This window comes from Oncorhynchus gorbuscha, linkage group LG08 (assembly GCF_021184085.1).
Source record: "Oncorhynchus gorbuscha isolate QuinsamMale2020 ecotype Even-year linkage group LG08, OgorEven_v1.0, whole genome shotgun sequence".
In the NCBI taxonomy this organism is placed as follows: Eukaryota; Metazoa; Chordata; class Actinopteri; order Salmoniformes; family Salmonidae; genus Oncorhynchus; species Oncorhynchus gorbuscha.
This window is the reverse complement of record NC_060180.1, coordinates 45,482,710-45,496,673: the sequence shown is the minus strand read 5'-3', so window position 1 is coordinate 45,496,673 and position 13,964 is coordinate 45,482,710. Positions and strand designations below refer to the sequence as shown.

At 41.3% G+C, this 13,964-nt stretch overlaps 1 protein-coding gene across 4 annotated transcripts in view; it reads left to right on the top strand.

Moving 5' to 3' along the window:
- LOC124041722 (matrix metalloproteinase-16-like) overlaps positions 1–6,289 on the top strand; it is a 53,574-nt gene extending 47,285 nt beyond the window's left edge. For all 4 annotated transcript variants that reach the window (XM_046359641.1, XM_046359640.1, XM_046359639.1 and 1 more), the window contains 3 exons: positions 2,366–2,516; positions 3,622–3,737; positions 3,970–6,289. In XM_046359641.1, the coding sequence (XP_046215597.1) occupies positions 2,366–2,516; positions 3,622–3,737; positions 3,970–4,337 (635 nt within the window). In that variant the 3' untranslated portion in view covers positions 4,338–6,289. The remainder of the gene's footprint in view (positions 1–2,365; positions 2,517–3,621; positions 3,738–3,969) is intronic.
- Positions 6,290–13,964: the final 7,675 nt, after the last annotated feature.

Genomic DNA, 13,964 nt, shown 5'->3' with positions numbered 1-13,964 from the left:
ATAAACAACATGTCAGCAGCCCCTTATTGTACTGTATTCACAATAAAACAACACTTCAGTAGCCCCTTATTGTACTGCATTCACAATAAAAATAAACACTTTAGTAGCCCCTTATTGTACTGCGTTCACAATAAACAACACGTCAGCAGCCCCTTATTGTACTGCATTCACAATAAAAATAAACACTTTAGTAGCCCCTTATTGTACTGCATTCACAATAAAACAACACGTCAGTAGCTCCTTATTGTACTGCGTTCACAATAAAACAACACGTAAGTAGCCCCTTATTGTACTGCATTCACAATAAAACAACACGTCAGTAGCCCCTTATTGTACTGCGTTCACAATAAAACAACACGTCAGTAGCCCCTTATTGTACTGCATTCACAATAAAAATAAACACTTTAGTAGCCCCTTATTGTACTGCGTTCACAATAAACAACATGTCAGCAGCCCCTTATTGTACTGTATTCACAATAAAACAACACTTCAGTAGCCCCTTATTGTACTGCATTCACAATAAAAATAAACACTTTAGTAGCCCCTTATTGTACTGCGTTCACAATAAACAACACGTCAGCAGCCCCTTATTGTACTGCATTCACAATAAAAATAAACACTTTAGTAGCCCCTTATTGTACTGCATTCACAATAAAACAACACTTCAGTAGCCCCTTGTTGTACTGCATTCACAATAAAACAACAATTCAGTAGCCCCTTGTTGTACTGCATTCACAATAAAACAACAATTCAGTAGCCCCTTATTGTACTGCGTTCACAATAAAACAACAATTCAGTAGCCCCTTATTGTACTGCGTTCACAATAAAACAACAATTCAGTAGCCCCTTATTGTACTGCGTTCACAATAAAACAACAATTCAGTAGCCCCTTGTTGTCCTGCATTCACAATAAAACAACAATTCAGTAGCCCCTTGTTGTCCTGCATTCACAATAAAACAACAATTCAGTAGCCCCTTGTTGTCCTGCATTCACAATAAAACAACACTCCAGTAGCCCCTTATTGTACTGCGTTCACAATAAAACAACACTTCAGTTGCCCCTTATTGTACTCATTATAATTACACTCGTTTTCAAAAGCTCTTAAATAAACTCACAACACTATAGTAGCTCTTTACCTCTTCCTGAACTATGCAAATAAGTCACTGGTGTAATGCAGTGTCCCCCCCCTTCATGTCTGTGTGGCTGTTTATAGAACCGATGATGCCAGGGCATGTAGCCTGTAGCCTGTAGCTTTGCTTTAGCTAATGGTTTGGATAAATGTTTATTACTAGGCCTATTTGGTCGTCCTTTTCTCATGTTAATCCTAACATTTCACGAAGCTATGCACAGTGTCTGCTGGCTGGCAGCAATAATGTAATTACTTGTTCGGTAATTAAAGTAGGAGATTCAAACATTGCAGATTGTAAAATTAATTTTCGATGCAGCAGCATACTAATCAGCTCCCAATTGATTATTTTTTTGAATATACAGAGGTCCTGCGTAGCCTACCTGAACCTCCATGACATGAGCTCTCACTCTTTCTCCCAGCTTGGATAGAAAGTTGTTGTGCGTAAAACCAATCTATTAAATGCCATATTTATTGACTGTCCAGTATCTAGACGACCCTTCCCCAGAGCTTCCTATACAGTTCCTCTCTTTCCGTAACGTGTTGAGGCCAGCAAATAAGAAGAATGAGAGGTTTAATTAAATATGTTACAGAACTACTGTATTTAAAGCACCATTCCCTTCTTCCCAGTTTCCTTGATGTTGCTACGGCAATCAAGCTTCTTCTTCTTTTTTTAACCACCCCTGTAACTGTCGCTTCTGCGGAGAGATCGTTTTCTGAACAAAAACTCTCTCGGTCTGATAAGCTCCTCTCATTGCACTAGCGGCGTCGTAGCCTGGACCATGGCCTTTGTTCACTGATATCCCGTTTCTTTCAATCAGTTTCTTTTTTTCAAGGCATGAGGCACTTCTTCAGACACATTCCTGAAGCTCAAGAAACAAACACTTAACTTCCTAGTACGTATTGAAATGAAAAAAAGTTTTTTTTTAAATATATATATTTTTTAAATGACTTTTTGGAGGGTTTCTGTAAAAATGATTAAATAAGTAAATAAAATAGACATCGAGGACTTGCGGATGGGCCTCCAGAGGTGTGGGCCTTCCGCCTTCCGGGGGCTGCGTGGGTGCCCGGTACGCCAGTGTAATAAGCCCTCGTTATTGGAATCAATTAAAAGTCATAATACTGCTCACAGTGTTACATAGCAACAGTGTAAAACATCATGTTTGGACCCAGGCTCTGTTTGTGATTACTGGATAATTATGACCACTGATCCATTTGTATCTATTTTTTCTTTTTAGGGAACCGCTTCTGGGTGGTCAAGGACACTACTCTGCAGCCCACCTACCCTCAGGATATCTCTCTGTTTGGGAGCGGGATGCCCACCCAGAGTATAGAGACCGCCGTGTGGTGGGAGGATGTGGCCAAGACATACTTCTTCAAGGGAGACAGGTCTGTTTTACCTTTTCCTTTCTCCATGACACCACATTGGTTTGATTCATAGTGACGATAGATTGTAGCTGATGATAGAATTGACTGGCAGGCATTGATGACAATGGGGCCTGCATGTTATGGAGGCTTTGAGACCGTCTGTGCGTTACACTAGATTTGTTAGATTGTGAATTAGGTTATACCTTATATTGTATTAGTTTTTATCAATGACAATGATACAGGCTAGCTGATATAGAATTGACTGATATTGGCAAGAATGTTTTTATTATATTATTATAATTTATTTATTTTTACCTTTATTTAACTAGGCAAGTCAGTTAAGAACAAATTCTTATTTCCAATGACGGCCTAGGAACAGTGGGTTAACTACCTGTTCAGGGGCAGAACGACAGATTTGTACCTTGTCAGCTCAAGGATTTGAAACTTGCAACCTTTCGGTTACTAGTCCAACTCTCTAAACACTAGGCTACCCTGCCGCCCCATGTTGAGGGACTTGTCTCGTAAGGAGACCATCTATGTATGTGGACTATAAGAGAATAAGATGCTATACTTAGTACATGGTGTTTACCAATATGACTCAGATATTTTGTGAAGCTGTCATGATAGATTAAATCATATGAAGGCGCTGACCCGGGTGCGAGAGCAGATCAAATTACTTGTCATGGCGCTGTCATCATGCCGCAGCACCCTGTTCACTAGGAGGTTTTGTTTTTAAGACCACAACATCATCCCTCTATGTATGACAGCGTAACGTTATCCTGAGCCTTAAAGGTTGTGTGTGCGTGTAGAAGATCATGAGATTATAATGCTGGTGTGTGAGTGTGTGAGTGAGTGTGCAAGGAAATGCAAACTTGTAGTGTATTTGGGTTTTCAAAAAAGCTTCTAAAGTTTGGAATTTCCACTTTGAAATGTCCGACTTAAGTTGCCCTAACAATCTTTTTTTATCAACCCCTATAAAAACGTCATTAAATATAATCCACATAATAATTCTAATTAACTATTGCTGCAGGATGATTTCCCTCCTTTAGCAAACTGGCTCAAATGAAGATCCTACATCTGCATTTCTGGATATTGACCGTCCTGTTTCCTTCCTACCCGGCTTTAGATACTGGAGGTACAACGAAGACATGAGGAACATGGACCCTGGTTACCCCAAACCCATCACGGTTTGGAAGGGCATCCCTGACTCCCCTCAGGGGGCGTTTGTGGACAAGGCCAACGGTAGGCCATCCCATTCCTCCCTCTATATCATCCTCTATCTCTGCATCGCATCTCTTTCTAATGACTCAAATTGGCCTCTTTGCACTATATAGCCTATTTATGCCTTGCTTCTCAGTACAGGACGTTTTTGATTGTGTTCTAAAACAAATTTTAGGATCAACTTTTTTGGCACAAGTCATTTTATTAACTTGTATGAATGTTTAAATCTTGAGTTTTGTCCTCCTGTGAACAGGATTCACCTACTTCTACAAGGGGAAGGAGTACTGGAAGTTCAACAACCAGCGGTTGCGTGTGGAGCCGGGCTACCCCCGCTCCATCCTGAGGGACTTCATGGGCTGCGACGGCCCGCCGGCCGACCCCGACTGGGACTGGAGCCCCCCGGAGGTGGAGGAGCGCCACTCCGACAGCAGCAACGGTGATGTGGACGTCGTCATCAAGCTGGACAGCACAGGGGGCACAGAGAATGCCGTGGCTATCGCCATCCCCTGCGTCCTGGCGCTGTGCATGATGGTCCTGCTTTACACCGTGTTCCAGTTCAGGAGGAAGAGCACGCAGAGACACATACTGTACTGCAAGCGCTCCATGCAGGAGTGGGTCTGAGCCAAACCTGAGAGGGGACTGGAACTGTAGGGGAGGTGTATGGAACTTCCACTAGGGACTGTGGGAAGAGCTATCAAACTCCTATTGCTCTCTAGTTGTTAAACTAACTCCCTCTGTGGATGGACTGTATATGCAGTACAGTAGAGGAGTCCTCCTAACATGTTCCAAACTGTGCTTTGCCCTCTTTGTGACATGCAAGGTGGAGCGAAGCGAGACGTCTTCATTCAAGACTATAATGGACTGTGGCTGCCAATTCCAACGAAGATGTGTCTGATTTAACTCTTGACTATCATTGGGTGCACTCAGTAGTTATTGGAGAAAAAGGAAAGCTGTGTGGGACCCATGTCTTTCTCTGTCTCTGCACGCCCCTAACAAGCCCTTACTACCTACAGTACAGTGGACCATTTAGTAATAGGCTACTACTTTTTATTTTCATGTCCTAGTAAAGTTCAAGTTGCCCAGACTCTGTGCTTTTTGATTTAATTCTCTTTCAAATATTAGTACTTGTGAGGTGGACTGTCTGATACCCAAACCAAATATGACCTTTGACCTATCTTCCCTTCCTAGTGCGGATTACGACTCCGAGAGTCTTTGTTGGGATGTTTAATTCTAATCTATGGATCTAACATCATCATGACATGATATCACGCTTACGTTTTCTTTGGCCATGTCTTTTCCATATCTGCCCATGGTCATCCGTCTGGTCTGGTGTGCTCTCTGTCTGTCTGTGGTCTACGGGAAGCAGCAGCAGCTAGGAACAGAGCTGAGAACCGAATAAGACTGTTGTGGCAGTCTGTCTCTAACACAGGGGGCCAAAACCATCTCTGCAATATTTTGGAGACTGCCTTAATCATAGCTTACTTTTGTTATGTTTCTTTGTGTGTGTGTGTGTGTGTGTGTGTGTGTGTGTGTGTGTGTGTGTGTGTGTGTGTGTGTGTGTGTGTGTGTGTGTGTGTGTGTGTGTGTGTGTGTGTGTGTGTGTGTGTGTGTGTGTGTGTGTGTGTGTGTGTGTGTGTGTGTGTGTTAACATATCTACTGTATGTAGGCTCCACAGATCTGTATGAAGATAGTGGTAGTGGGGTTTACTGTGTCCATTTCTTATTAACATCTTTTGACATGTTGTTCTTCTGACTGGCAGTGACAGCAGTTGGTTTTTCATGTATTCTTTTACATGGTGTGATAAAAAAAAAGTGAAAGAAAAAAGTGGCAAAATCCTGGCTGTGATCTGAAGTCATATACAGTAGGTACAGTCAATGTGAATAAAATATACAGTAGGTCCCAAGAAACATGTTACAGTATATTGTCTCTGAATTGCCCATGGTTGCCCTCCATGATATTAAAATCAATGTGGTTGTGTAATGTCACGTTCCTCTCGACGTGTGTGAGATGACTCAGTATGTGAGATTCCCGGTGAACGTGAAGAAACATATTTTTACATTTTTAGGGATTTGAGTTGCCCACATTTGTGGTACTTCTTTTTTTGTTTTTACTTAAAAATATTTGATAGAATCAGGATAATGAACTCCATATCAACAGCTATATCAATACCATACAGTGCCTTGTGAAAGTCTACACACCCTTGTAAAAGTTTAACATTTCGTGTTAAAAAGAGGTTAAATTGGGATTTTTTTTTGTGTACACAATCTACTCCACAGCGAAATAACATGGCAAAGAAATACACTTTTTGGCCTCAATGAAAAAAAGAAGGTTTGGGGCAAATCCAACACATCACAGAGTGAAAAAGTGTTTTTCCAAGTATTGTGGGGGCAATATCATGTTGGGTATGCATGTCATCGGCAAGAACTGGGGAGTTGGTCCAGATCCCAAAAATATGAAAGGAACAAAGCCAATGTAAAAATGTTGAGGAAAATCTGCCTCAGTCCTCTGAAGACCTAACACTGCAATATAATTGTATTTTTCAGTGGGACAAATAAACACATTTTAAGGCGAAATACACTCCAGAATGGCTTTCGAAGACGTGTTTAGTATTCCTTAGTGGTCCAGTCTCAGTCCTGACTTAAATCTCCTTGAAAAACAGAGACACGGTTTGAATATTTCTACTAATCAATCATTTCGAACAAAATTCACTGAGTTTGAGCAGTTTTGACAAAAACAATGGATATACAGAACATTAAGGACACCTGCTCTCTCCATGACATAGACTGACCAGGTGAATCCAGGTGAAAGCTATAATCCTTCATTGATGTCACTTGTTGAATTCCCTTCAATCAGTGTAGATGAAGGGGAGAAGACAGGTTAAATAATGATTTTTAAGCCTTGAGACAATTGAGACATGGATTGTGTATGTGTGCCATTCAGAGGATGAATGGTTAAGACAAAAGAGCCTTTGAACGGGGCATGGTAGCAGGTGCCAGGCGCACTGATTTGTGTTAAGAACTGCAACGCGGCTGGGTTTTACACACTCAAAAGTTTCCCATGTGTATCAAGAATTGTCCACCACCCAAAGGACATCAAGCCAATTTGACACAACTGTGGGAAGCTTTGGAGTGAACATGGGCCGTCATCCCTGTCGAATGCTTTCGACACCTTGTAGAGTCCATTCCCCGGTGAATTGGAAGCTGTCCTTAATGTTTTGTACACTCAGTGTATGTTGCCCTAAAAAAGAGATTCCCAAATATTTTTGCCCCACGACACCATTTTTATATCTGACAATTAAAAGCCAATGTAAACGCTTTTATTTGGGGCTATGGCAGTCAATAGAAAAACATTCTAACATTATTTCTGATTGTCACATAATTTTAATGTGGGGCTATGACAATCAATTGCAAATTAGTCAGACATAATTGACCTAATCTCGTCACCACTAATGAGATGGGGGTGCTTGATTCATGTTGCGTCGGAGGATCTTAAATTCAGGGGGCGTGGTCGACAGTGCACACCTCATCTCTGCTGTCACTTCCAACCTCGATCGACATTTGGTTTTAATGCAGATGAGAGCACTGAAACCAGCTTCACACAGATATGATCTGGCGAAAGGTACCATGAGATTTATGGTGCTTTCAAGACAACTGTTCCCACGTTCAAAACATCTGGGAACTCGGAACTGGAAACTCAGAAATCTCAGACTTCCGACCTCAGTGCTTTCAAAACAAAAAATATGATTTAAATTCAAGGCGGAAAAATGTGAAAACTGTGCTAGGGGTATGTAGACTTTCACTAGACACTGTATCGTAACCCTTAGAAATCATATAACAAAAGGGTTCTCATCAAGCCATTCATTTCTCATTGTTGTTCATTTAATCTAGAGTCGATGTCCTTGCCCCCGTAGAAATCGAATGTCGCACTTCCGCATCTGCGCTGAAAGGTAACAGAGCTAGAGCGGTTTTTGGCATACCATGGACACATCCCGAAAATCGGTCCTCACAAAATCATCTGTAACATCGAACAGTTTGGCCTACAAAACTCTATGGAAATGTGAGACTCTCACAAACAGGTACATGTCGGTTGTTGCTCTAGGATGCCCACAGGCCTCACAAGACTCGTCTGAAGGTCCCCAGGTACCAGTTCGAAAAAAAATAATGGAAGTGTACCTGCCAAAAACAGGGGTTAAATACATAACAAAAAATAACAAATGTTATCTGATCTTTTTTATATCTCTCCAATATCAGACAGATGCTTCAGAACAAACTTCCTTTAGATTTTTTGGGGGGGGGACTTGGTTGTTCAATGTGAATCTGTTATTCATAGCAGTAAGACCAAATAAAAATGGTCATAAAATATATATATATTATTTATACAAGGGGTCTTAAAGTTCAAAATCAAATAGCAAAATGATGTTTCTTATAACAATTCCATATGGCTTAGTAGCTTAGTATTCCATGTCAATTCGTGAAGTATGCTGAAAGTCAAATTTTCCCTAACGAGGATTTGGAATTCAGTTGGTGTACTTCCTGAATTGACTGAATTGAATTGAAATGGAACCCAACTCTGAAGCAGAGCTAGTTCAGTTCAGTCAGTACTGTATTGCTGCATTTATTCCCCTGTGCTCATCAGCACCTCGGTCTCGTTGCACTGTTCTGAGGGCAAGATAAAGTCTGTCAATAAAGTGTATTTTAAAATGCAGTGCAGCTTTTTTGGGCATCCTGATGCTTTGTTTGTTGCTGATTGCTTTTTGTCATTGTACATTCGTGTAAATGTGATTTTCCTTTCAAGTGTTTAAATCTAAGAAATTCTATAAGTTATCATCAAATTAAATACAGTGGTAGTAGTATCGTCGCCATCAGAAGTGATGATTGAAGTTTGAAAGCAAAGAGATGGAAAGAGAAAATGAGAAAAGAGGCTACACACCAAAAGGATGAATACGCTTAAAAAAGACTTTACCATTTCGTCATTTTGGGTTGTATAGAGAATTCCACCTGTGTGTACAAAGGATCAGCATCAACGCCATAACAAGCCAAAACCCTATAATTCTATAGTCAACTAACATGAGATCTTCTCCACTAAGGGCAAAAGGGAACGTCATAAATACCAGGAGCATTAAATGTTCAAATTGTCTGGCATAGTAACCAGCTCTGTCTGTCCTCTGGAAGTAGATAAGTGTTGCCTTTACCAGGCTCTTGAGTGCCTCTCTCTCTGATGCTTTGACACATGCTGTTAAGCCATTAGAGATCATTTGGAGTGCTATTAATGGAAGTGGGAAGAGGCCATTACACAGCAGTCGATACGGGAGACGTGACATTTTTGGAGAGAGAGAGAGAGATAGAAAGAGAGAAAGAGAAGAAAGAGAAGGGGGGGGGCGCACACTCCCACAGCACAGACCCATATATTCATATCCATCTGTTTTGTCCTCGGCAATTAATGACATTCAACAAATCAAAAATACTAAAAACACACTGTGAAAGCAGTGTGTCGTGTGATGGGATGATTACAGAAACAACATATGCTAATGAAGATAAAGTCAAAGATGGTGAAGGTTTGAAATATGTACTTTCCAGGAGAGCTACAGCAGTACGGCAGCACCACGGTAGGTACTACATCTTTGATTAACAGTGACAGGGAGGAGATTAATCAAATCAAATGAAATTGTGTTTGTCACATGCGCCAAATACAACAAATGTAGACCTTACAGTGAAATGCTTGCTTACAAGCCCTTAGCCCTTAACCAACAATGTAGTTTTAAGAAAAAAACAAGTGTTAATAAAGTATTTACTAAATAAAGTAAACAATAAACAAATACAAAGAAAAAAGAAAAGAAAAGGAAAATAGAAAAATAACAAATAATTAAAGAGCAACAATAAAAAACAGTAACGAGGCTTTATACAGGGGGTACCGGTACAGAGTCAATGTGCAGGGGCACCGGTTAGTCGAGGTGATTCAGGTAGTATGTGCATGTAGGGTAGCCATTTAGTTAATTAGGCTTTTAAGAAGCCTTTTGGAACTAGACCTGGTGCTCCGGTACCGCTTGTGTAAAATGTAGACCAAGGTGCAGCGTGGTAGGCGTACATTTTCTTTCATTTGAAATGTTCCACCAAAAAACAATCAACTCAGCGAACGTAAAGCTAGGAGTGCAACACATGCAATACACAAAGACAAGATCCCACAACTGAAGGTGGGAAAAAGGGCTGCCTAAGTATGATCTTCAATCAGAGACAACGATGCCTCTGATTGGGAACCATACTCTGCCAACAAAGAAATATAAACATAGATTTCCCACCCTAACCCTGACCTAAAAAATAAAGAATTTAAAGGATATCTAAGGTCAGGGCGTGACAGCTTGCTGTGCGGTAGCAGAGAGAACAGTCTATGACTAAGGTCACTGGAGTCTTTGGCAATTTGTAGGGCCTTCCTCTGACACCGCCTGGTATATAGGTCCTGGATGGCAGGAACCTTGGCCCCAGTGATTTACTGGGCCGTATGCACTACCCTCTGTAGTGCCTTGCAGTCGGAGGGCGTGCAGTTGCCATACCAGTCAGTGATGCAACCAGTGCTCTCAATGGTGCAGCTGTAGAACTTTTTGATTTTGGGCCCATGCCAAATCTTCAGTCTTCTGAGGGTGAATAGTCATTGTCGTGCCCTCGTCACGACTGTCTTGGTGTGTTTGAACCATGACAGTTCGTTGGTGATGAGGACACCAAGGAACTTGAAGCTCTCATCCCGAGCTTCCCAGAACAGCTGGGGTAACTTGACATGCATCATGGGACAGAGACTTACAAGAGGATAATAACATTCTCACAGAAACAATTAATTATTGTTCTGCATGGGACACATTATTAATGTCACAGATGTTTCTTCCCTTGACCACACAACATAATGCATGATAATACTCCATGGAAATGGTCATACCAGGTGAGACATGCAGACTCCTCAATTGGCATATCATCCAATTTGTGAATGATTATTTACTTTATGTATGAATGGAGAATATCCTGACCACTTCAGAGAGGTGGATCAGTAAAATAAACTTTCTGTAGGGATCTACAGCTATCTAAGAGCCATCAGAGAATCATTCAGGATGAAACGGTCTGAGAAATCTACAGTATTTTCTGAAATAATTATAGACAATACATAGTAGGTTAATATAGCTTTCCTGATAAAAAATAATAAAAGTATTTTATGGTATTGCTTTGAGGAAAATGTTAAATATTTATTCAGAAAATATCCAAATTGCCCATCTCTCTTTCTCAACAGACAATTATCAGGTACATGTCAGCCCCACAATGTCATTGGTCAAACATTTACAGGTGACCAATGAGTATCCAAGACAGGACCAATCATTGGACCAATCAAGTGGCACATCGGTCTAAGGCACTGCATCTCAGTGCAAGAAGCGTCACTACAGTCCCTGGTTAAAATCCAGGCTGAATCACATCTGGCCATGATTGGGAGTCCCATATGGCGGTGCACAATTGGCCCAGCGTCACCAGGGTAAATCAAATCACATTTGTCACATACACATGGTTAGCAGATGTTAGTGCGAGTGTCACGAAATGCTTGTGCTTCTAGTTCCGATCATGCAGTAATATCTAACAAGTAATCTAACCTAACAATTTCACAACAACTACCTTATACACACACAAGTGTAAAGGAATGAATAAGAATATGTACGTAAAAATATATTAATGAGCGATGGCAGGATGCAGTAGATGGTATAGAGTACAGTATATACATATGAGACGAGTAATAATATATGCCATTTAGCAGACGCTTTTATCCAAAGCGACTTACAGTCATGTGTGCATACATTCTACGTATGGGTGGTCCCAGGAATCGAACCCACTACCCTGGCGTTACAAGCGCCATGCTCTACCAACTGAGCTACAGAAGGACCAATAATGTAGGGTATGTAAACATTATATAAAGTGGCATTGTTTAATGTGGCTAGTGATACATTTATTACATCAATATTTCATTTTTAAAGTGGCTAGAGATGAGTCAGTATGTTGGCAGCAGCCACTCAATGTTAGTGATGGCTGTTTAACAGTCTGATTGCCTTGAGATAGAAGATGTTTTTCAGTCTCTCGGTCCCCGCTTAGGCAGTCATTGTAAATAAGAATTTGTTCTTAACTGACTTGCCTAGTTAATTTATTATTTAAAAAGAAATCTCAACATACAGTAGTCTGGACAAAGAGGAGTCCACTTCATTAAAGACAGGAAACAGACATGAAAATAGTTAACCTGTTAAACTCTGATGCCCTCTGGTGGCATTTTCTAAGCGATACATAATATTGTATACTACCCTCTAAAGTACATTTAGGTTTCAAAACTCTAAGCCCGACAAACACATGCTACTCACCGTTAGAAAGGTAAGAAATGTGGATAAAAGTGTCAGAAACAATGTGACAATTACAGAGCCTGAGATACAGCAGGCCCCACAATGTTTAAATGTTGGGGGGGGGAAATGTCACCAATTACTGTTCCAAAAGGATTTTTACCTAATTGTGACGCTCCAAGCATGGACAAATTTCCATGGGAACACAGCCATTTTAAATGTGCAGGGATTGTGCAATGTAATTTCTGGTCTTACAGGAACATTCTTTGCCTGCAGTAAGATTTGAGTTTGATTTCCAAAAAGACAAGGGCTGTAGCCTTCAAATGATATGTCACTTTCTATTTTCTGACCCTAAAAATTGTGGGGGGAGGTACCTCCCAAACACGTCAGACCCGGTACCGGTTATAAGACTTAATGAGCAATAGCATGTAATAATAATGTAGAGAACTACTCTACAATAGAAAACTGGGCCTTACCCTGCAGCAGGTTGTAGAGGTTGCAGTAGTTGGTTCCATTGTCCAGAAGAGTGAACCAAGAGATGAGTATTTGACGAACCCTGTTGAAAATCACAACAAAAAGCACTAATAACTCTTTTTTTAATAGATTAATGAGAAAAAATATATATTACCGTAATTTCCGGACTATAAGCCGCTACTTTTTTCCCACGGTTTGAACCTCGCGGTTTATACAGTGACGCGGCTAATTTATAGATTTTTCCCGCTTTCACAAGATTCATGCCGCCAAAAAACTGAGCACCGTCACATAATGTGACGTAAATCGAGCGCGCTCAAACTTCCCATCATTCTGATTATGGTAGTCATTTTGTCACCCTCATCATGGCAAAGACATGGAGAAATGCATATGATGCAGCTTTCAAGTTGAAGGCGATCGATCTGGCTGTTGGAAAAGGAAATAGAGCTGTTGCACGGGAGCTTGGCCTTAATGAGTCGATGATAAGACGATGGAAACAGCAGCGTGAGGAACTGACTCAGTGCAAAAAGACAACAAAAGCTTTCAGAGGGAAGAAAAGCAGATGGCCCGAACTAGAAAATGAGCTTGAAGACTGGGTCAACACACAGAGAGCAGACGGCCGAGGTGGTTCAACTGTGCAGATCCGATTGAAAGCCAAAACAATCGCCACCGCAATGAAGTTTGAGGATTTTAGAGGTGGACCATCGGGGTGTCTAAGATTTATGAGACGTAAAGGCCTGTCCATCAGGGTACGGACGAGTCTGTGTCAGCAGCTCCCTCCCGACTACGAGGAAAAAGTTACAAACTTCCTCAAATTCACTGATGCAAAGATAGAGGAGCATTCCATCGGCCCGCACGACATCATAAATATGGATGAGGTTCCTCTGACGTTTGACCTGCCTCTCACTCCTGACTGTCAACAGGAAAGGCAAATCATCCGTCATGCTGAAAACAACTGGGCATGAAAAAAGGCACTTCACCTGTGTTCTGAGCTGCACGGCATCGGGAGAAAAGCTTCCACCGATGTTGATTTTTAAATGCATGACGATGCCAAAAGAAACATTCCCAGAGAGGAATTGTTATGAAAGTCAACAAGAAAGGATGGATGACGGAAGGCCTAATGCATGAATGGCATACGGAGTGTTACGGCAAGCGACCGGGAGGATTCTTTCACAAGAACAAGGCATTGCTCGTGTTGGACAGCATGAGGGCCCACATAACAGATTCTGTGAAAGAAGCCATCAAGAGGACAAACTCAATTCCAGCTGTGATTCCTGGGGGCACAACAAAGTATTTGCAGCCACTCGACATCAGTGTAAATCGTGCATTTAAGGTGGCGCTCTGTGTTCAGTGGTAGGCTTGGATGACAAGCCTAAAACGGGCCGCATGCGAAGAGCCACTTATGGTCAAGTCTGCCAGTGGGTCCT